This window comes from Acanthisitta chloris, unplaced genomic scaffold (assembly GCF_000695815.1).
Source record: "Acanthisitta chloris isolate BGI_N310 unplaced genomic scaffold, ASM69581v1 scaffold30494, whole genome shotgun sequence".
NCBI classification, from domain to species: domain Eukaryota; kingdom Metazoa; phylum Chordata; class Aves; order Passeriformes; family Acanthisittidae; genus Acanthisitta; species Acanthisitta chloris.
In genome coordinates, this window is record NW_008668129.1 from 9,571 (window position 1) to 32,945 (window position 23,375).

Sequence of the window (23,375 nt, forward strand, 5' to 3'; positions counted from 1 at the left end):
GGGGTTGGGTTTTTTCAGTTTCCTGTAAAGGAAGATACACAATTGCTTGACCACAGAGAAGTCAAGCACAGCACACCAACAGCCTCTGCAGCTGTTATTTTGGAAGATGACAATCACTTTCTGATGCTTGTTAAACCTGGGCAAGAACACAGCTGCCCATCAGAAATACACTGCACTCACAAACTGGGAACAGCAGCACCCAACAGACATCCGCCACAGTGACTGGCCTGGGAGCTGCATGGGCCTAGGAGGAAATCTCCTTGATGTTTACAAGGGAATAAATAAAGATAACAAGCAGTGAAGATGCCTAGTTAAGAGAGGGTCAGAAAATGGAAGCAGCAGGACTCACAGATACCCAGACTCCACCGCACCACGCACAACCCTTCTACTCACACTGTTAAACAATGCTCCTCACAGGAAACACTGAGCCATAGTTTCTCCTTACTTCCCAACATTCCAATTTAACCATATCACATTATTTCAACCTTAGATAAAGGTTCAAAAATGTAAACTTGAGCAAAGCACATAGAGCTTCTGATTCCATCCACATAGTCACACATATTAATGGGCCTGTTCTTGCCTCCTGAGCCCTCACTGAGGAACACCCCTGCCATGCACAGGCTCACTTGTCAGCCCTCTGCTATGCAGAGATTCACCTGTCACACAGACTAGACAGGCTCTGGTAACAGCTGTTGCTGCTGGGGTCATGGTCCGTGCCAAGCCCTGACACAGTGTGACTCCTCCTGGGTGTGCCACAGCCTGGCACTGTACTTGGTCAAGGCAGGTTCCGCCCACATCCAGCACTGTGTTTTGTCTCACAATGAATTCTCTCCGTGAAGATTCTCCTTATCCAGGTTGTGGAGCATTTTCTGATTCCTAAGCAAGCACTGTTCATGTTGTCTCCATGTGGGGCACACGGCTGTGTGTGCTCTCAGACCAACTGCTGTTCACTCTTGGATCAATTACTGCTGCTTCTTTTTCTTCAGCTCTGAACTGACACAAGGGTACATCTTCCTTCTTTCTTACGAAGACTCATGTCTAGTTCACCCTATGGTTTCTTCTCCTCTAATCCTCCATGATCCAAATTCAGTTTATTCAGATAAAGCAGTGGTGAGCTAAGGGAAAATGCTCACTGCTTGTACTTGAATGGGATATTTTGTAGCTTCTAAAGTACAGGATTCCAAACATGTGAATCAAAGTCACCAGCTTCCTCTAGCTAATTTGGCAGCAAACTATCACACCAAAAGAACAGGCTTACAATCTAACGAGGCCACCAGTTAAAGACTCAGGTCCTGCTCAGACACACAACCATCAAGTGAGTATCTCTGCAATCAGGAATGAAAATTAAACAGCCATTAACCAGATGGAAGAAAGCTGTCTCCTCTTACCACCTACTATTTTAAAAATAGCCTATTACATGCAACTTGATGCATGCAACCAGGCCATTTTAAAACGAGGTATGCACAGTATATCTGACCCTCTGTAAATAAAATCTCTCTTAGAGTCCCACATCAGGCACAGGAGGTCCATCACGGTGACATACAACTTCCATGTAAAAATTCTGAAGGAGTAAATCCCCCTTGGTATCACTCTAAGGTATTTCTGTGGGCTTTCTAAAAAATGTTCAACTGTACAGATGAATAAACTTCTCAGAATTAGGGCACATTTACAGTAATGCCTTCCCCTGTGTCACTTCATTCACACACACTGACAGATTTGCTGTTGATGGGTTTTATTTCCTTGAATTTCACTGGTGTAATTCCAATGGTCAAACTGCATCTTCCAAGGAGACACGGCCACAGCTTTGCAGTGGATGGAAAAGATGTCTCACAGGCTGGCTAGCACTACAAATACCAGCAGGAAAAGAGAAGCACAGGCTCACCAAGAAAATCTGTTTCCCCTCTCTCACGCGCTGGCTAGTCAACAGGAACCCCTGGGATATTTGCCATGTGAGGTCAAGGGCTGGTTAACATGAGCACAACTTCAACCTGTCTTGTAAAGAAAGCTGTTAGAAGATCAGAGGATGTCATGAGCAAACAACTGGAAACACACACTTATCCGAAGAGCTGCTTACTACTGGCACATTACTGGTACTGCTTAAAAGAGAAAAATAATTACAGGCAGGTGCTTCAGTCTTCTTTGTATGTTTTGTGAGATATAGAATTACCTATGGACAAAAACAGTAAGAGGAACGTAGGAGAAGATACCAGCTCAGGTTAGCAAGGGTTTGGTAAACTGCAATGTAGTGCCCTAAAAACTGTGTCAAAATGTGCACCCCCACAGAGGCTGAGCTGAGTGACACCTGGGCAGGTGCTTCAGGTACAAACACATCCTGCAACTACCACCACAAGTGTCTGAGGGTGTGCAAGACCAGGCTCAGCTGTTTCTACAAAAATATGAGCAGTCTGTTGGCAACAGACGACTGGAGGAACTGAGTGCGGCTCGCTACAGACTCCTCAGATTAGCACTTCTTAAAAATTAATAAAATGGTTTATTTTTTATATACATATGTTCCAAAAAATTTATACAGTTAAAATATCAAATTAGTGATCTGGTAACAATACTGTTCAAAATAATCTCTTTTGTATGAACATTAAAATACACGTTTTTAAAAGCGTTTCCTTTTAGTGCTTCCAAAGCACAGCGTGTGCCAAGGCCACCTGAAGAATCTCCGTCCTCCTCACAGGATGAAAGAGAACTGAAGTCGGGGACCTGGGAAGCCTCAGGTGCACTTTCATAATGTCTGCAGACAAAACAGAAGAGAGTCTGAGGTAGATTGTTTAGTGACCATCAGGTGGTAACAGTCACAGGGCTGTCTTTAGCTTTCAATAACACAATAGCAGTTTCTTTACTCTCAATCTACACTGAATCTCAAGTTTAAAGGCATGGCTAGCAGTTCTTGGGAACAAAACCCTTGTCTCTGTGGTGGCAACATGCAATTTTACCAGTGCAGGTGTTTCTGGGAGGATTTTTTTGGGAACACACGGGCTCTCTCCACGATGCAGACAGTGTGTGCATTTGACAGTGCCCCATTTTAGTGCAACCTGCTGCCTATAGCACGTAAACGTCTAATGACAGCGTTCAAATGAGTAAATTCTCATCACCTGCAGGAGGGGCAGCAATGGCTATTTTCTTCCGCCTGCTGAGCAAACAGCACCCTCCACAGGAAAAAGCCACACCTTTCATAGCAAATCCTTAAGGTTATAGCCCAGCTTCTGCCCAATCAGGCTCTTAAAGTTAAAGCTCCACTGCTTCTTCTCAGACTGTGACAGTGAAATCACTTGACTGCCAAGATGGTGAGGGCAGCAGCTACATCCTCTTCCACTCTTCTGTGGCACAGCAAACTCATTCCTGGTCCGCATTCGTCTGGCCGGGACATTATTATCTACTGTTGACATGATTAACTCTGTTGGGTGGGCTGGTGAAATCTAGTTCCTCTAGTATTCTCTCTAAGTGTTGTATTAAGACCCGTTTTTTAAACCTACAGAAGAGAGGGAGAGCAATTTAAATTTTTTTCCTCCAAAAACACAGTTGAACAACTCAAGACTACTCAGCCATGACAAATGGCATTACCAGAGGCTCTGTTTCCAGTATGGAAGAGCTTTCTTTTACTTCTGATATTAGAATGGCTAGAAAATTTAATTTTAATACAGTCACCCCTTCCCCAACCCACTCAAACTTTGGGCTGGTCTTCAATAATTCATCTCTCTCATTCCCATTTAAACTTTACTTAAAGACCATTCACTCCATAAAAACATAGCTGTAGTTTGACGACTAAACCAACTATATTAATTGAAATGGAAAACAGCAAAAAATATAAATTTTCCAGTACTGATTTACTAGCATGATCTAAATTAACATTCAATTTATGACTCGGAGTCACTGATATCCATACAAACCTTGCTGCTTCCTTGATAGCAAATTCAATGAAATACTTCTGAATCTCCATAGGTCCTTGCACCTCCTCGAGAAGAGAGAATATTTTTTCATAATCTAAAATGAGAGAAAAATCCAGCCAAGGATTAAAAGTATATCTTGCAAATGCAGTTTCAATAAAGCTTAACAGCCAAAGGAAAACCAAATCCCAGTTGAACACATCTGTGCCTGGCAATACACAAGGCAGAACAAAGCCTGTGTTAGCTTTCTGTGCAGAAAGCAGGTGGGACCAATAATTTGAAGTGATGCTGATGATCTGATAACTCAAATGTGGCATCAAAGAATAAGGTTTTCTTTAGCAACAGCAGCTAGAAAACATTTGCCATAGCAGAGCCCTGAATGAAAGTACTTACGGTGCTGTGACCAAGGACCTGCTCAGGGTGATGCAGCAGGCACAGAGACCTATAGCATGGTCAGAACTGGGAACAGACATGTACTTAACCCACTACTGCTTAGTTTCTCTCTCTGATGACTAACTGAACTCTGTAGCAAGACAGGTGACTTACACTGAACACAGTACTGTTTTACCCTACATCATCATTTTCTAGACATGAACTCGGTATAAAATGAGTCCACCTTGCAAAACAGGAAGCAAAGACATCCCCAAGTAGGAAGTTTTAAAAATTTTATGAATAAAATACAGATGCAGCACAAAAAAGCCTTCATCTCTGAGCAGTCTCAGTGTGCCACAGTGATTACTTGGCTCAAAGGAACACTGAGATTTGGGAAAGCAATGCAAGGTCAAAACCAGACAAGTTAAGAACACTCCATTATACTAATTACTGGCACTTGACAATCCATTAGACAAATACTCAGTAGTTTAGTTTGTAGAAATATGAGTCACTCAGACACAGACCATGTTAGAGACATCTGCCATTTAAGAACAAATGGAATAGTGTGTCTCTACGGCAAATCCTACAGCACATACATCAGTTGGAGTTTCAGGTCAGTGTTTTGATTCTGTATAAAAGTACAGGCAAAACGTGTAACAAAGGCTGAGGAGACGAGTTACTTCTCCTCACAGCATTTAGATTTGGGGGGGTTATCAAACCTTACAGGAAAAAAGAAAAAAGTCAGTCTTCAGTTCTAACGAGTTTGCAACAGTTCCATCACTAATTACATTGTCTCATGAAATAAAAAAAGCTTCACTTTGCAACTAACTGTTAATATTCCCTTGCAAACATATTCCAAGATGCACCCTTAGAGAGACACAGGCCTCTGCGCTGCTTTTGATGAGCACAGAGCAAAAGGACACTACGCGTACACAAGGAGCAGCATAAGGCAGAGTCTGCCTGGTCTCGTTAGACCCCTAGTAACAAACCCAAAACCTCTGGCAGGTGCTTTCACAGGGCACCTCTCATACCAGTTAACCTTCCTCTGAGGACAGAGTGACTTGGCACTCAACTTCCCAAGCACTGCTGCCTAAGCTTCAACTCACCTGCCCAGCATGTAACAACTCTCCTTTTTTGTCCCCACATTGCTCATATGTGAGCAACTAGAAACTACTCAAAAATCCAATGCTGTGTGCATATTGCAACAGCTCCTGATTTCAAGGAAAGTCTCCTTGCACCATGTACAACATACTAATACAACAAACAACCCAAAACAACTTACTTCTTCCAGGTTTGCGAACCTCTTTCATCACTTTAATTTTGATGTCAGCATTGGTTCCCTCCAGCATGGCAGGTGTTATTTTAAAGGAATTTGGCACAGACTCTGAAGTAGACTCCATCGCCCGTTTTGGGTCATCTCCAGCCACGCTGTAGTTCAGAGGTCCTCGAATGAGTGCGTTGGTGCCAGGTTTATGATCCAACCCATCTTCACTTAAACAATTGAATTCAACAGGTAGAGAGTCTAAGTCGTCGGGTAACATTTCATCCTCTCCCACAGCAGCTGGACCTGCAGGAGCCATTTGTCCATGTAAGCCATCGATTTGCTTTTCCAGTGGCTGACAATTCTCTGCTTTCTTCTCTCCATTGCCATCTTGGACAACACTGTTATTGGCATCTACAAATTCAAAATACAAATCTTAAGAGTGCATAACTGCAGTATCAAAAAAAAAAAAACACCCCACATCAAAACCCAAAAGAAATAGTTCTGTATCCTTTTGGTTTGAAGTGCTGTGTAGGGAGTAATACGACAGTGCTGGACAATGCTCCAATACTTTTATCCGACTCTGGACGTGATCAAGGGAGTAATTCCCTTTGAGCTGTTACCATCTCATATCACTATTGTGAAGTCACTACTTTTTGTATTCCTATTGCAATGTTATGACTTCTAAATAAACTAATTTTTTTTACTGCTCTTCCCCAAATTCAGCTAACAGAGGTTTCTTCTAACTCCACTGCAACAGGCAGGTCCAACAACTAGTATTTGTGGGAAATGAAACAGAACAGTATTTTAACTTTCCTTCTCCACAGAACATACAAACGAGAACTAAAAGCTGATCTGAGATCCTTTCTACCTCAAAATTATGTTTCATATTCCAGACTCCACTAGCTCTAGCAGCAGCCTGTTTACCTAGGCGAACAAAAGCAGCTCACTCCTACATAACCCTGGAGCACAGACACAAGCTGACAGACCCTTTTGAGTCAACTCGGGAAGCACAGAGCAAACTTCCCATTCTCCCCAGATATTCCCACCTGTGACCACGAAGGCTGCTATGACACTCAGCATACCTTTATTTGCTGGGACACCTTTGAGGTTCAGGTATGATGGGGATCCAGGAGCAGCTGGTGGCCCTTTCCCCCCCACGTGGTTGGTGACGACGGGCGGTGACTGAGGCCGCCGCAGCAGTGGTGACATGCTCCTCCTCCTCTTCAGTGAGGCAGGAGTGTTGGGCTCTCCAGGACGCTTGATCTTGTTCTGAGGCCCAGCCACAAACTCATCAGCTTCATCTATCATCATACCCTGAAAAGAAAGTCATCAGTTAAGCAACAGTACAAGGCAGCAATTGTTTCATCAATTCTCTGATGGAACGAGTCCCTCTGTTCAAATTCAGGTGCATTTCAAAACACCTGACAGTCCTCAGAGCAGATCCCTGATGTAACCAGAGACAGCCCAGTGCCCCTCTGCAAACCAGCATGATTCTGTACACATTCCTCTTAGACCATGTGGAACACAACCCTACTGTCCTCACATGACAGAAGGTTGCCCAGGTTAGCAATATATTGTAGTTGTGGGGAAGAAATTCAGCTCAAGTATTTCAAGCTGTGTTAAATAAGAAGACCCAGCAGACAGCATGGCCCCTCCTACCTTCTTGTCCTGTTTAAATGGATTGCCAAAGGTATGAAGTCTTTTTGGTTGATCCGGGTCAATCTCCCGAAGAGGTGAAGGCATCATTTTCAGGTATTCCTGGTAATTTCCCATTTGAGCAACAGGAACACTATGCAGGCAATCTGCAACAGAACAAGAGACCTTAATTTAGCTTACCTTAAAACTAAGGCAATACACCCTTGACACACTTCAATTCCAAATGTTGGCATTTATGGACTAGAAATGACTAATTCTTTTCACTGCAGAAGAAGAGCTGAAGACTACAATTGTGGAGATAAGTCTGGCAAGAGCTGAGCTTAACTGACGGAAGAACAATAAGCAAGCTGAACCTCTATGCTGACAACTGCATCTCCAGACCACCAGCACCTACCAGGAAATGAAGTAAGCCCCTTTCTGCTTTAAGCCCCCACTGCTATATAAAACATGTCCACTGAACCCTGGTGTATGGAAAAGCTCTCCCATGAAACTTGCTTTTAAAATTCAAGGCAAGCCTAACATCTTCCATGACAGAATGGAAAACTTCCATTCTTTCCTCTTCAGAGTCAAGGAAAGGACACTGTCTGACTCAGCAAGATGCAACAGCCACTTCTACTCCCACACCAAGGACAAAAAACACCACTCAGAGAAATAAAAGAATGGCTATACTCTTTCCAAACTATTAATGAAGAACTGACTCCTTACCTTCATCCTGCCCCAGGAAAAGCCTGTGTGTTTTCAGAAGATTGGTTCTCATTCTAGTTAGCTGGTCTAAGAGACTGCGACGAGGAATATCATAAGCATTTCTGAATGCCTGTGGCTTCAAATCCTAGGTTTGTAACAAAACAAGTAACTTCCATTTAATCCAGCAGTTCTCATGCATGGAGAAATTCCACTATGAACTGTAATAATGCTAACTATTCAAAAACATTAAGTAGCTTCAGAGCTTCATAACTGGATGCAGCAAGCTCAGTGACTGTCTTTTCAACAAGACCTCATTCAGCTCCATTAAGAGTAAGCACGTTAATTCCTGGATGAACAACACTAGCTGTCTTTGGCACAGATTGGCACTTAAAACACAGTAATCTTTGTTTACCATCACGGGATTTTCAAAGAGTGTCCCAAAATCAAGTGCAAAAATTTGCATTTACTCTTCTCCTTATTTATGTCTGTGCTGCACTTTTACAGTTCAGTTAAAGTTCTTCCCTCCACACGAAATCCATAAAAGTTACCCATTTAAAATGGATTAACTGCTTAGTCATGCAAGTTCACTGTGCTGTTTACCTTGTTTAAAAGTCCTATGTGGAAGCCAGCAAATTCTTTAACATTCATTTCCGCCAGTCTCAGTGGAGATTCCCCAGTGATCCCTTGCAGCAGTTGCTTAAAATCCCTACTGTGTACCAAGGAGAGGCCACTGGAGTGATTTTTCACTTTTATTCCAATTTCTTGCGGAACTTTCTTACCCACTGAACCTATTATCCGTTCTGATTCTATTTTTGTCTAAAATGGAATCACACCATGAGTTAAAGAATCAGCAGGCACTGCACATTGTCAGTACAAAACACACAGTACATTAGCAGAATAAAACTATACATTTAGCTCCCAACTACCTACCCAGGGATATATTGGATTACATAGATTAGATCTCAAGCATAAAGAAATCCTAATGTGCTAGCATATGGAAAAATATTTAGCCAGTGTATCTAAATTTAAATGCCAGTAGGAGGTCTGTGAATATCCCTGATTCTGCTGCAAGTCTGTGACTTTCTTTTGTGTCCCTGAAGAACCATCTTTAAAGGGAAAGGAAAAACCATATTGGAAGGTAGGATGCCTTAGGTTACAGTAAAATTGCATCTAAAACAGGATTGGTTCAGGTACAGTAACACAATTTCAGCTGGTTTTTGAAATGACCTATGAACTAAAGTCTGCCCTGCATGTTTGCATAAACATAAGGGAGAAAAGGTATAAAAGAAATTTGCTTTATGAGTAAGAATCTAAAAACATATCACTCCTCCAATTAGCACAGAATTCATATTATAGCTACAGAGAGTATTAAGCTCTAACTGTATTCAATGTAAGATCTTTCTTTTTTATACCCACTTGCAAACCCCAACCAACCAAAACCCCAAACCCCACGCTGATTGCAACCCACTTCCCCCAGATCTCCTCCTCTGCAGAGTTCGCTTCATTATCAGTGGGAAACTCTGAATTTAAGAACAGCAGGAGCACAGCAGAATTCTGGAATTGCCTGTCCCTGTACAGGAGCTTATGATGCATTCAACACATTCAAACTGTTTCATGTGCTGAGAATGCCTGTGAAAGCCACAGCAGCCATCTCGAGCCATTCCAACTCCACAGTGCAGATAAATCATACGAATTTGCATATCATTAAGTTACCAAAATACCACAAGAAGTTTTATGTCTAGTAGATGCTCAGTCATTCAGAGGCTTTGGAATGTATTTTGTGCATTCTTTAAGGCGGAGGATTTTTACTTTGGAATTTCAAAGGCTGCAAACTGCTTCCCCACTGCCTTCTAGACATTGAACCACTGCTGTGAGAGCCCCTCGTGCTGAGCAGGAAGGGCTCCCAGGCACATACACCTGGAATGGCAGTCTTGACAAAGAGAGAAAGATATGTAAGATTATTTCCCACCAGGTCATATAGACCCACAAAGAATGGATTTGACCTGATGGAAACAGGAAGCTCAGATATAAAGCTTCAACTAGGATTTTATTCCCCACGGGCAAGAACACTGTTTTTGGAACATACACATTGCCAAGGGACACAGAGAAATAAACATGAGACTGAGAGCAAGCTCTGACTTCAGCTGTGAAGAACAATGGCAAGAGCAGCCATAAATCCAATTAGTGATTATCTTTGGAGTTTCAGGTCTAGCAGATAGTCAAAGTATAGCTGAAGAGGTCTCCTTTGCATTCCCCTCCACCACTTACAGAAGGCACAATCACTGGCTACAGAACCAAGCTGGATTCATCCATATTTGCAGTGGAAATGCTCACCAATCTTCAATTATAATATATGCTGCACACCCATATGAACTCCCACAGGGATTAACTGCTTTATAATGAGATTACCACAAACTAAATAATCAACGCACTTCTAATTGCAAAGGTTTTATCAATACTACCTGTTGGCTGAGTTTTTTAAGGTAAGAGATAACACTGTAACTAAGTCCACAATCTAAATTATCTGATATCAGATTTGGAGCTCCCATCATCCTTAGGGCTTTCTTTAATGGCTATAAGGAAAACAAAATACACAATAGTAAGAGAGTAAGTATATAAAAAAAAAATTTATAAGCTCAATTATAGGAAGCTAAGGCACATAGATCAGTGCTCTAGCTTTTCCACTTTTGGCCACTAAAATTCAAGTCTATTGAGATAACATGTGACATGAGTTTGGTGTCTAACTAGCTCGCAATGGACGTTATGCCACATCACCAAGACACCACACAGCTGGTGCCACTGGCAATTTCCACTCCAAGGCTCAGGTCCAGAATAGCCGGGATGATGCAAGTCCATATTGAGGTGCATTGTCCAAGCTACATGTAAAAGGTGACACAGTGCCTCCCCCCACCCTTTCTCTGGCCCAGCCAGTTCTCTCAGTACCAGCTTCCAAGTTCCAGCACTTCACCCACATCAATAAAACTTCATTGCATTTTCCTTAGCAAGTTACAAAAATAATGCCAAATTCAGTTTCTCTGAACCATCTACTTTTGATCAAAGCTTATTTCATATTTAATGAACAGAAAACATATTTAATATCTTAACAGTTACTATTACTCAATATTTCTACAAATTCATTTCTTTCTTAAAATGGTTTGACCTGATCTCCATACCTCTGCAAAGCAAAATGTTTGCTACCCAAAATGTCACCACAGTTACGTAAAAAAAATTTATTAGGAAGAGGTATGATGCCCAGGACTCTGGTCACACCAGCCATTAAACCCAGGAGCACGAAATGAGAAGAGGAACATACCAGTAAGTAGTAAGGAGGCATTGTTTTTAAGTAGTTGTCAAAAGCCTGTCGCCACTTCAGATTTGGCTTAAGTTTGTGAACCTTAAACAAGTCATCTGCAACAAGGAAAACAACAAAACAAGGTGTCATTTATACAGTCCCAGACCACCAGCTTGGCCCCAGACTGCATGTGCCAGGTTTCCCCCCTCTTTTTCCTCCCTCCACCCATCTCCCAATGGGGCTTCCCCACAAAACTGCTCTTAACCTTAGGTGTGAAGGATTGTGAATCCCCAGTCCTAGCTGCAGTAGGTAATCCAGTGCAAGTCCCCATTACAAGCAAACTTACAAGGTACACCAGACTTAAACACTGCACACAACTAATAGCAGCACGGAAGGTGCAACAGATCCACCTGTTAAAAGAGTTTCACCTCCCTTGCCTCTCTTGGATCATCAGGGAGTCCCTGAATCTGATTAAACCGAACAACACCAACTTGGTTCAACTTCCATTTTCAGATCAGCTTTCTTCTGTTCAACCTGTGTGATGAATTCTGGTCTCCAGTAAACATATTCTTTGGCATCAAAGAGAATAAAAAAACCCAAACAAATCAGGGAATCCTTCTGGGCAGCTTTGCTGGATTCTGCTGCCAAGAGCAGCAGCTGTGCCCCAGCAGACAAGGGGTTACCTCCAGCCACACTGCCTACCTCATGCCAGGGCAGCAAAGTCTCCCACAGATAGACATGAGACAGTCATTAGCTACAAAAACTGCTGCACTTTAAGAGAGGGGCAGCCAGACAGCTCACTTCCTTCAGGTACTGCTCCAGAGATACCCTGCTCACACTACAGGTGTGCATATTGCCATTTATCAATCACCAAGGTGCAGCATGGACCTATTTGCTGTGCACACTATATGAACTGTACCAGCGATGTCTAAACATCAAAACCAAACACAGTGTCCTGCAATTCATCATTTGAAATCATGAATTATCCATGGAAATTAAGAGTTTCTTCTTTGTAGGGCTGTAGCATGCTGGCAAAGTGAGGCTAATGGAAGGATATGCAGGGCTGGAGAAAGGGCGGTCCAAAAATTAACTGGGGAGAGCTGCAGGAGACAGAGATGCACAGAAGAGGGTGTGCAAAAGACAGACGCAGCAAGGAAGTTGTTTTCTTCAGACTGAGCTTTCAGAAAGATATTTGGAGAAGAAAATTTGACTTGTATAGTATTCTGCACAAATGGAACAGATGTTAAGGTACTATTTTCCAAGTTCTCATAACCAAACCACACTCAATCACAAGTATTTCCCAATCTAAATGAATTCTGGATCACATACAACAACCACACTACAGATGCTACTTGTTCTCTTTCCTGGCCTGAAGGAAGTCGGGTGGAGTTTGAGAGGACAAATCAGAATTCCATTTAAAACCTCAATATACAACAAGCTTTGCACTATTACCCAAAAGAACCTGTGATGACATCATGACACATGGCAAAGATAAAACAACATCCATTCTTATCTTATAGACCTATTACCTTTTCACAACAAAATGCAAGTTGAACTACATCCGAAATTCAAAGCAAAATAAAAATTAAAATGTAAAATGTTGTTTTATAGTATGTGCTAATATTTCATAGTCCACGAGCTCAGTGTGAGTACAGCTTGAACCTTAACCCCTTTATCAGCACTTTATTACTGTCTCACTTGCTGCTCTGAGGTTGCACCAGTGACTGCAGAGCTGCTGTGACAGGGCACAGCAGTTCCTTGTGCTCAGCCAGCTCAGTCTCATCCACACACAGCACAGCTGCTCCCCGAGACATCCAAGACAAGAGCACCTCCCTGATCTCTACTATCCAAGGAAGGAGTTCTCCACTCTAAGCAGAGCTTCAGCAAAGTTTTGTCTGCTTAAAATGAGTCTCCCCACAGCATAAACCACCCTCCAAAACAGTCACTGTGGTAAATAGCCACAAGTTTCAAAGAGAACATCACCATCAACACCTTACCTGCCTCTACCTTGAGAGTCTGAGACACACAGTCAGCAGATTGCAACACAGGACTTCAAATGTACCTTTTCCCCTGTGCCCTGGGCTGCACATGATCATTTATGTAAACAACACACACACACAGTAACCCAGTTTTACTCTGTCTCTCATAGATGAAACACCAAACTTTTGCAGATGAAAATCAAAAAGTATTGAAAAATTCCTGACATAATTAAACTTTATTCCAACCTATTAATTTGCAGATATTGCTTTCTGTGTAGTCCTCAATGGAGAATTCTTTTTACTTCTCAATTCAGAGGGAGCTAAAAGCACTAGATAATCAGTAGTAAAAACTACTAGGAAAGGGCCACAAGCTGCAGCAACTCAAATCAGGTAAAACCACAGATAGACCAGTCAATGGAAAACTGTACTGCAAAGTCATTACCCACTTCAGATTAATATACAAAACAATCAGATTGTGACACACAGGACAGCATTACACACCTCTGACACCCAGCACTACAGAAGGGGGCTGGGATACACTTTTAAGATCAGTGAAAAGGGGGCTGGGATACACTTTTAAGATCAGTGAATGGTTAAAAAAATAGAGCACGAGGGAGAGAGAAGAGTCAGAAGGTAATTTCAATAGTTCAGCTGGAGCTTAAATTAAAAGAACAATTCATGTGACAACAGTCTAGTTGTGAGTGAGAGTTTGCATCATGTAGCCCAAAGTAAAACACTTTGTTTTTAAAATCACGACTCACATTACCCTGAGCAAGTACATCACCATTCCCTGCTGACTCCTGTAATTCTCTCAATTATGCACTAATAGATATACTGTTTTGAACAGCAAAGACTCAGAGTTTTACACTCACAGACAGCAGTATCCTTCCCTGCAAACCATCTAGCCAAAAATAAGGCACTGCAATGTCAACCAGCATCCACCATTAAGAAAGGCATTGTGGCACTCTTTCTCCACTGATACAAAATGTTTGGCTCTCCCTGCCCATGCCACAGCATGATGTGTTCACGTTTGTGAGAAACACAGCCTTTAGCTTCCAAAATGTAAGGTCAATACTTGCAGGTTCTCTCACAGAGCCTGCAAAAGCATCAAAGCAAACTGCCCGTGCTGCAGTCCTTCACAGGCAGACATTTTCTAAATGCTCATCCTTCTGCATATTTAGGCCCACATAGAAAGGGTATTAACCACCTTCTCATGGTATTACCATCACAGCTCTTTCACTGCTGCTTCTGCAGACATAATGAACACTCACTCCTACTGCCCAGCAGTGCCTGCCCTCCCACCAACACAGCTAAGAGCAGGCAAGGAAACATCTTAGGCAAGGCAGGAACATTTAGAAGTGCATCTCATCCTTGCTTAGCTCTCCCTCAAATCCCTCCAACTTCTACTTTATGAACTTTGCTGTACCATTGTTTTGGAACAGAACAGTATCTGAAGTACAACAGCTTTGGCAGTATCAGTTACAGGCAAAAATCCTTCAAGGGAAAATTTCTATCATCTGTGAGCCAAGCATTCAGCAAAGCACATCAGCATGTCCCTGAAAAGCTCCACCTTCAGAAGCCTGCCCCACACTGAACAGAAAGAACTGCACCCACCTCCTCAGTGCTGGGAGCAAACCACCACCAAGCTAGTCATGACACATCTCTAGCCTTAGGAGAGCAAAACAGAGCAGCACCAGCACATCCCACATGGTCTGTCTCACTGCTGGAAATGAACTAGGGACCAGCTTTTTTGTCAGACAACCAATTAAGCACAGTGCATGAGTCAGGTTAACACATGGACTGAGCAGCTTCACTGTTTTATAAAGTCCTATTAATTGGCTTCTTTCCTCACAAAGCTTCAGACTCTAAAAGCAGTCCCAGCAAGTTACAAACCAGGAGAGGCTACAGCATTCCCAAATCCATTCCTGCAGAAACCAAGACATGAAACCACCAAGGCTATAAGAGGTGGTATGATTTTTGCATCCTTCAGTTACTGACCACTACAACTTGTTACAGTTTGCTCAAGTATCACCTGCAAGCTTCCTCCCTCCTACCTCTCTTACCTGTTCCTTTAGGGCTTTTTCTTTTGATATTTTTCAAAAACAAAATTAAAACCTCCCCTGCTCAGGAATGCTGGAGGGAAATATAAGCAAAAAAAAAAGAAATCCTTAAGCCTCTTACTAGCTGTTCATGAAGTTGAACACAGATAAATCCCTTGATAAGACATTATGAATACACAGTTGTAAAGTGGTTTTGTCTTTGAAAGAGTCACCAGAAGGAACAGAGCTACATCATCCATGGAACTATCCCAAGCTAAGTCCCAATCCTCCAACACAATATTCTACCAGTAGGGCAGGAGCCACTAGAGCCACAGTGATGCACCACTATGGGTGGTAGTGGCTGAATGCAGCAGACTTCTCATATCCTTTATCAGGGTTAAAGGTAATGAAAAATTGGTTTTACACACTCAAATCAGTTCTCTGCTAAACCATCAGTATCCACTTCTGGTATCTATTAAGACAGACACAGGGGCAGTGTTTGAAAACAGAAACAGCCCCTACCTACCTACAGTGACAAACACAGAGTCAGTATTGCTAAACACATCTACAAATAATTTACCAGGTATGCTCTCATCACCTCAGTCACTCTGTGTACTGCTAAGGAGAAAGGGTCCAGGTCTGCTTTCATGTTATATGTATATTCCACCGCACTTAATTCCACCATGCCTTAGAGACCAAGGATAAACAAAGTCCTGGAAGGAGATCTGAAGGTAACACTGTATGTGTTGGTGTTAACAATATGGAATGCACAGGATTTGTGCTCTGAAGAAAACATCCCTTTTACTATTCAGGCAACATAGAAGCTCTGCATCTTCCTTCAAACAGCCTTCAGAAATGTAAGATGTGGGATTACCAGGTGAGTAAACTGCACAGTAGCACTGTGTACACTGAAAAGTGCCTTTCTCCAAAGAGTAGGAAGAGCTTTACACCCCTGCAAAAAAGGCAGGGGGAAGACAAGAGCTGCCAGGGAAGAGACAGCAGAACTGCAAACATCAACATCAAAATGAACACGGAAATTAATTTAGGATCAGTGATGGCTTTCCAGCTACTGGATCTGCTGCAGTATTTCAGGAGCCACAAACTCACAGAAACTCTAATTTAGTCTAAAAGTTTCCTCCTTGCATGCTTTGGGACAATTAGGGCTACATGGATAACTACAAAAGACATTATCAACAAGCACAAATTTCTTGCGTTTGGTTCTGACCAGGATCATGAAAAAGCATTCCTGAATTGTGTTCTGTTTGCGTTATTTCCCAGAAATGAATGGACAAATCCTGTGTGAGACAGCAAGACTCAATATCAATTCTCTTGATCACCATTATTCTGTATCACTAAAAACACACGCAAAAAACAAGAACAAAAAAAAAAGCCTTACAGCACCTGCAACTAAAAGGGTTGGTGGCACCCTGGAAACTCCTCTCTGCCACTACCTTTGTGCCAGATCCCTAATAGCCACAGTCACTGTGGCAGTTACTCACACAGCACTTTTTCATACCATCTTTCCTTAGAAAGTAATTTCATTGTGGGAGTGAAAAAAAAAACATCAAAAAAAAATACAGTCCTTTGGGCAGGGAAGAAATGCAGACCAATTCCTTCTTACTGCTCTAAACTGCATTAGGGAATTCCCTCTTCCCAACACCCGTGGCAAACACTGCATCTGATCTTCCAGTAAAAAATAAGCTGCTACAAGAGCAACTGCAAAACCTGGATACACCACACCCTAAATGAGGGAAAAGAATGGAGGTTGACGCTTACTCCAGGTTAAGGAAGAGGCTACGTGTCTAGGAGGTGAACAGCATCAAACATGCACTGGAAGCAGGTAGCTCTCCTCCTCTGCTGGAGAGAAAAAAAGGGAGAGGGGGTATGAAAATCCTCTCCTCCCAAATTATGTTAAAAGAGTTTGCAACATTCTCTACTCTCTGATCTCCATTATTTTATAACGTCTCAAACTAAGGCAGAACACCAACCATCATTGTTTTGCTTTTACTCTGAAGCAGCTGCATTGATAGTCCAATGGAAGTTTGTTACCTACCTAACAACGGAAGCAAAACAGGGTAGTTGTAAGGCATCACAAAGAGGTTTACACAGGTTAAAGTAGTGCTTGCTTTTAAATACCCAAACGGGTGCCCAAGTTCGCTGTACTTCCCACTGCTACTCACAAATACCTGACAAAGAAGAAGAGACATCACTGTATCAGAAGAACATGAAGAACATTAAGCATGAGGCATTTACAAATTCACATCAATCTGAATCCAATTGCAGTAAGACAGCAAATTGCCTACAACAAGTCTGAGGCTGCACACATCAGGGTGAGTACATTCCCCAGTCATAAAACTGAGACATGCAGTGCTCAGTGTACCCCAGTCAGTGTGGAAATGTTCTTCACAGTCATCACCCCTGGAAGTGCTTAAGAGGTGTCTGGATCTGGCACTGGAGGATATGGTTTAGGGCTTACAGCAGAGTGGCAGGTTAATGGTTGGACTTGATCTTAGAAGTCTCCTCCAACTGTGATGATTCTATGAATCTTTAGTGAAACTACTGTGAGGTGATGCTCTGAAGAGTTCTTGACACTATGTAAAATGGGTTAGGGGACACCTGGTGAAGGTATGTTAAAACCAATCTACTTGAAACTAGTCTTCTGACTCCAAGTAGCATAACTCAAGTTCACAACGCTGACAAAAGAAATCTAAAACCTCTTTTAGCAGAGAAATTGAGCAAAACAAACATTCAAGACACATCTTGTTTATGGTCAGTGCCAACAATCTTAACACTGACTTTGTGAAGTGCACATATATGGGGGTATCAACCCTGAAAAGCAACACAAGTAAACAGCTACTTCAATAGGATAAAAATGGTGCATATTCTGAACTGAGACAGGCAAAATAACACACATCTAAGCCAAAAATAGTTTTTCTAAGAAAAATAAACCTTGCAGTAAATAGCAAGTGTTTTCCCTGTGTGTCTTTCAGGGCATGAGGAACAGGGTTTGTTAGATGGTTTCTATGACAATGAGCCTATTTCTCTAGTTTGTGAAGGTCTGATATGTAGCTGGAGAAGAAACACAGTTTTTGAAAACCAGTAGAGAAATTTTAGTAACTCAGGCAAAAAAAATGTACATACTTATGTTTAATAAACTAATTTTTAAAAATGTCCTTTAAAAGCAGCTTGAATCTTTCTCCTGAATATGCGTGTTATCTTTGCAATTATGCTGTAATATTTATTAGGGAAACCAAAACACAGAGACATCTCCAAACTCATCTTTCCAGCTAAAGTCTCTTACCAAACAATCTCCTGGTGTGCACACTAAGCTGTTATTTACAAGAACACCATTGAGCAGGAAGTTAAAATCCTTATTTCAGAGGATGCAGAAACTTTCAAAAATATTACAAAAGGCTCATGTGACAAAGGATTTCAGCAATAGAACTTTGATCTCTTCCAGGCCAATCTAGTCAACAAGATCAACAGCTTCCATTCAATTCCCACTACCAGTTTCAACCATCTAGTGAAAATTATTTCCAGCTATTGATCAGGTAACATGATGGAAACTAGTGCTAGGTTTTCCCTGTAAGCAAATGGAAGACTACAGTGAGTTTCAATTTAGCCAAAAATGGAACCTGGGGGACACATTTCTTAACAAAATGAGATGGACCTAGAAAGAGAATTAAATGAGATTACAAAGCCTGTGGAGGGAACACTCATTCTGACCCCTGATAATTCACTTAGAAAGGAGGCAACTGAAACCTTGACACGTTTCTCATCAGCTGCAGGATCTACAACCAGCCTCCAGTTCTCCAGGCTTACAAAGACTACTTCCAGAAGCAGAAAAGGGCAAATACCTGCCAGCAGGTATGGGGAGACTTTCGTTCCAAGATGTACTGTGTTAGGGGTGAAGGCTCAAGCTCATACTTGTCAAAAGGAAGTTTGTCTATTACCATGGGTTCACAATCTACACAGGAGAACCTCACCACGGGGTGAGCTGTGCGTGGAGGCTGAAAGGAAGAGGGAAAAGTGCATCAATTATCACATATTTATGGTATGTCAATTCTCTTAGAAAGATTTGTAAGTGGGTATTTTACCATGCTTAAACTCTCAGTTTCCACAGTTTTCTTTTTAAAAGGCATTCCCACAATATAGATTAACTCAATATTTCTTTAACTGAAAAAAAGCTCACACACTGATACACACATTCTTCCCATCAAGAGGAAAACATGGTTATTATTCCATTATTTATCTTCATATTTAAAAGCCTTCATGCAAATCAAGCCAAAACACACACAGGTTTAAAGAAAACTTCAACTCTGCTCCCCAGCCTGATGTTCACAGAATTACAGATGTGAATCTGCACCCAATTCACAAAGGGTATCTCACGATGTTCCCTACAAATCTGATTTTTTTCCCTCTTGAATCAGGAGGCAGAGGGAGAGGGAATGGACAGGCAGTACCTTGAGCACTTGCAAAGTGCAGGAACAGAACATGCCTAACAAAAGAGATGCTCAGAAAGGCTAGTCAGGCATGCCAAATGTATGATCATTTCAGTAAAAAAAGGGGAAGTGAATACTGTTTACTCCTCGTTTTCTGAAGGGGGTAGAGCTCTTCTGTTTCAGTTTTAATTCTTCCTGCTAGTGAAAGAAGAGCCCACACATGAACTAACACTAAGTAGAGAAAACATCTTCTTTCAAAAACAAATATTCCTCTTTCCATGCAAATTTTATGAAGCTTTGATTAAAATTTAATAGGCTCAATATGATTTGTGGTATGTGAAGTAACTCAGGTTTTATAGTCTTTATAAACCATTCACCAAATGAACTAACCACATACATGGAAGGAAACCTTCCAGATGCAAGAACCATCACAGGTTACAGTACCCACATTAGATCACACCATTCTGTGCTAAAAACAGTTTTAGCCTTTTAAAGCAAAAAGTCACATCATATTGGTAAACAGAGAAAGTAAAAAGTGCTGCACTATCCATTTTCAGTCTGTTCAATTATTAGTGTAGAATAATCCTTTTTTCAGTTCTTATTTGACTTACCAATGTTGGTGAATTCTGATCAGGCCAGAAAGACTCTGGGATTGGCCAATGCCCCACAGGAACACCAGTTTTAGGGTTAGGCCTCACATAAATGAGTTTATGACAACTATGCCACGGCTGAGAAGCAAATGAATTGATGGGCCTGGATGAATCAACAAGTCCATCTAAAATTTAAACAAAGCAAAATAACAACCAAAAGGAAAATAAAAAGCAATATGCATGCATTTGTCACCTAGCAAAATGTCTGTATTAGCAACCAGTCAGGGGTTTCATTACTCTTGTGCCAAAGACATACAGATCTTTACATCAGTGGCTGAAATCTCCTACACATCCAGGTGTATCACAGGATCATCTGAGAAACGATAGCAACATTTACCCAGCTCTACCCTCCACAGCTGCTAGACAGTGAGTGCAGCAAGGCACACTCACACATGATGGAAAAGGCATTTGCTTAAGCTTAGTGTTTGCCACAGACCTGACAGGCACCAACAAGCCTATTTACTGCTTTCAGTCCTGCTGCACCTGTAAAGGCTGGTAATGTGCATTTAGGCTTTCTGCATGGGCTGCAAAGTCCACTGACTGATGCTGCCACTAGTGGAGTCTGAAAGAGGACAACAGTCTCACAGAGAAGTTGGAGGCATCTTGTAGGAGGAGCTTTTGCCACGTTTTTAATCAGTAACAATTCACAGATCACTTAACCCCCACTGCCTGCTGCAAAGACCAGTGTTCCCTGCCAGTCCACTGCAGAGCCCCAGCACAGATCCCCCTTCATGCTGAGGACAAAGAACTTTGTAGCAGTACAGAATCTGACCATTAGTTTTCACAGACTGCTCCTCAAAGCCAACAGCAGCACAGCAGAGATCACCCATTTAAACCACCTTCATTTTAAAAAGGTTTTACAGCACTGGTTCTCCTTGCTCTAGAGCTGCCCAAAAACACTACAGAAACCATGTTTCAGAGACACATCAGTTTAGTTCCTCTCGTTACAAACAATAATTTTTGTAGCTTTGGCAAATACTACTGTATTTCTCTCTAGTTTAGGACTTTCAATTCCCATAGAGATGAAAAGTTTTGATGATTTTACACATTCATATCCACAGTGCATCACCACTTCAATGTGGCAAAGCAAACAAAAAACACCCCAAATTTCACCAGCAGTTTTGCGACATAGGAGAGAGCATTTGGGCCAACAGAGAATTTGCTGCCGTGCTGTCCTGCACAGCACTATAGGAAAGCCTTCCAATAAAATGACATTTAAATAAGCAAAAGGAGAAAACAAATACAGAAAAAGGTGATTCCAAATGAAAGCAGGAACAAAGCTGGCTATGCTAGAATGTTTGGGTGATGCTAAAAGCTATTATGTTTCTGATATTCCAGGAACATCCTCATTTCCTAAACATGAACTGGTCATGTCTCTCCTCTGCCCTTCAGCAAATCTGAGGAACTGCTCCATGTTAGGAGTGCACTTTCCCCTTCCCTGTTATTGCACTTGACTTACAGGTAGCAAAATAATTCCTTGTTCTTTGCACACAGTTTTTCACCTGTAGCTAAGAACATTTAACTGAAATTTCTTGTGCTGTGATCAATTAGCAGAATGGAAATGTACAGAAAATTAAGCAGAGTGCTTTAGAGATGTTTAAATACACTAGTGCTAGATTTAATTATGTGAAAAACACTTTTGACAACACTAACTCCAACTTAACCACTTCCTGCAAACATTCACTTTCTTCAGTCTCCCAAAGAAAGGTTAAAAGAGTGACAGGAGAGTCAGTCAGCAGGTATATGATCCAACAAACACGTGCAGACATATGGCACTGTTTAACTTAGCAAGCATCAAACTAACACTTGTCAAAATTTAACAAAGACAAGATTAAACACAAACAAACATAAAGCTACCCAAAAGCTGAGCAGGACATTCATCATGATCTGGGCTATCTAAAGAGATACCAGAGCACTACCACTGAAGCATAAAAGTTTTATAGCTCAATCACTTTTTTAGAGAGTATCAGGCAACTGCTGCATCCTGGACACTACAGGGAAAAGGTGGCAGGAAGGACACCGAAGGCTCTTAAGGACATTTACATACAAACAAAACGTTCTTAAACATGTAAGGGAAAAAAAACAACCCAGTCACTGTACCTTCTCCAATAGGAGCTGGATCTGGTCCTGACTTTTCAAAGTTAATAACAACTCCACTTTGGACTTTTTGAACTAAAGATTCTAAACATTGATTCAACATTCTTTGTGTCCTAACGCAGTAAGAACGACCTGTGCAAGAAAGAAATTATACAGGGAGGAAGCTTTGAGTTATCTTAATTAAGAAAAGTGTTTAATTACACAAGTCACACTCACAAGGCTTTCAGTCTTATCCAAAATAATAGCAACAAACCCTACAAGTTTATGTAAAAGGCTAAATATCTTTTGAACGCAATACAATCAAGAAAAAAAACACCAAAAGCCCATCACAAACTGCTGAGATTTTACTCATTACTACACGAGGCCATTAAGGCTACATCAGGCTGGACCAAGGCCAAATTTATAAAGGCTCTTGAGAAGGTCTGATCTCACCAAGTCTATGTGATTTATCTGCTTTTGTCTACCCAAACCTTCCCCTCCCACACAACTCTTCCAACATCAATTAAACAGAAGAACAACTCTGATCAACACATCAAGCAACAGGCTCCAGAATTAATCCTTTTAAGATTAAATTTAGGCGCCCTGCAGCAGAGTTAACATCTCAATAATACACATCCTGCTCAATTCCACACTGAAATATGGAAAATTTAAAATCTCAGGACCAAGCAAAGCTGACAGCCTCTGAAAGAACAATCCCAGAAATTTTCCAAACCCTCCTACCGCATTAAGAAAATGCTCTCACATCTAGATCTGAAATAGGAGTATTGCTTTAAAGTTCTCCTGTGCTACTGGAAATCAAGTGAGCACCACATGGATTCACATGAATACTGAGTAATCACACGGAGAAAACAGGAAGAGGTGAAGTGGAATCAAAGCAAAAGATATATTTCAAGGCAAATGCCAGATGTGAACCAAAGCAAGAGAGCATCCAGTTACCTCCTGTCACTTCACACATCTGTGTGATGGCAGACTCATCAGTAGGCACACTCCCAAGCTGCTCTGGT

At 41.6% G+C, this 23,375-nt stretch overlaps 1 protein-coding gene across 1 annotated transcript in view; it reads right to left on the minus strand.

Moving 5' to 3' along the window:
- Window positions 1–2,456: 2,456 nt before the first annotated feature.
- DDX26B (DEAD/H (Asp-Glu-Ala-Asp/His) box polypeptide 26B) overlaps window positions 2,457–23,375 on the minus strand; it is a 22,252-nt gene continuing 1,333 nt past the window's right edge. The window contains exons 3-15 of the mRNA XM_009072781.1: window positions 23,308–23,375; window positions 22,375–22,503; window positions 20,236–20,399; window positions 19,040–19,192; window positions 17,236–17,368; window positions 11,186–11,280; window positions 8,473–8,688; window positions 7,894–8,017; window positions 7,192–7,334; window positions 6,615–6,846; window positions 5,551–5,943; window positions 3,900–3,993; window positions 2,457–3,481 (exon numbers count right to left, since the gene is read on the minus strand). The exon at window positions 23,308–23,375 is cut by the window's right edge and continues 101 nt beyond it. Coding sequence (XP_009071029.1) covers window positions 3,382–3,481; window positions 3,900–3,993; window positions 5,551–5,943; window positions 6,615–6,846; window positions 7,192–7,334; window positions 7,894–8,017; window positions 8,473–8,688; window positions 11,186–11,280; window positions 17,236–17,368; window positions 19,040–19,192; window positions 20,236–20,399; window positions 22,375–22,503; window positions 23,308–23,375 — 2,044 coding nt within the window. The 3' untranslated portion in view covers window positions 2,457–3,381. The remainder of the gene's footprint in view (window positions 3,482–3,899; window positions 3,994–5,550; window positions 5,944–6,614; window positions 6,847–7,191; window positions 7,335–7,893; window positions 8,018–8,472; window positions 8,689–11,185; window positions 11,281–17,235; window positions 17,369–19,039; window positions 19,193–20,235; window positions 20,400–22,374; window positions 22,504–23,307) is intronic.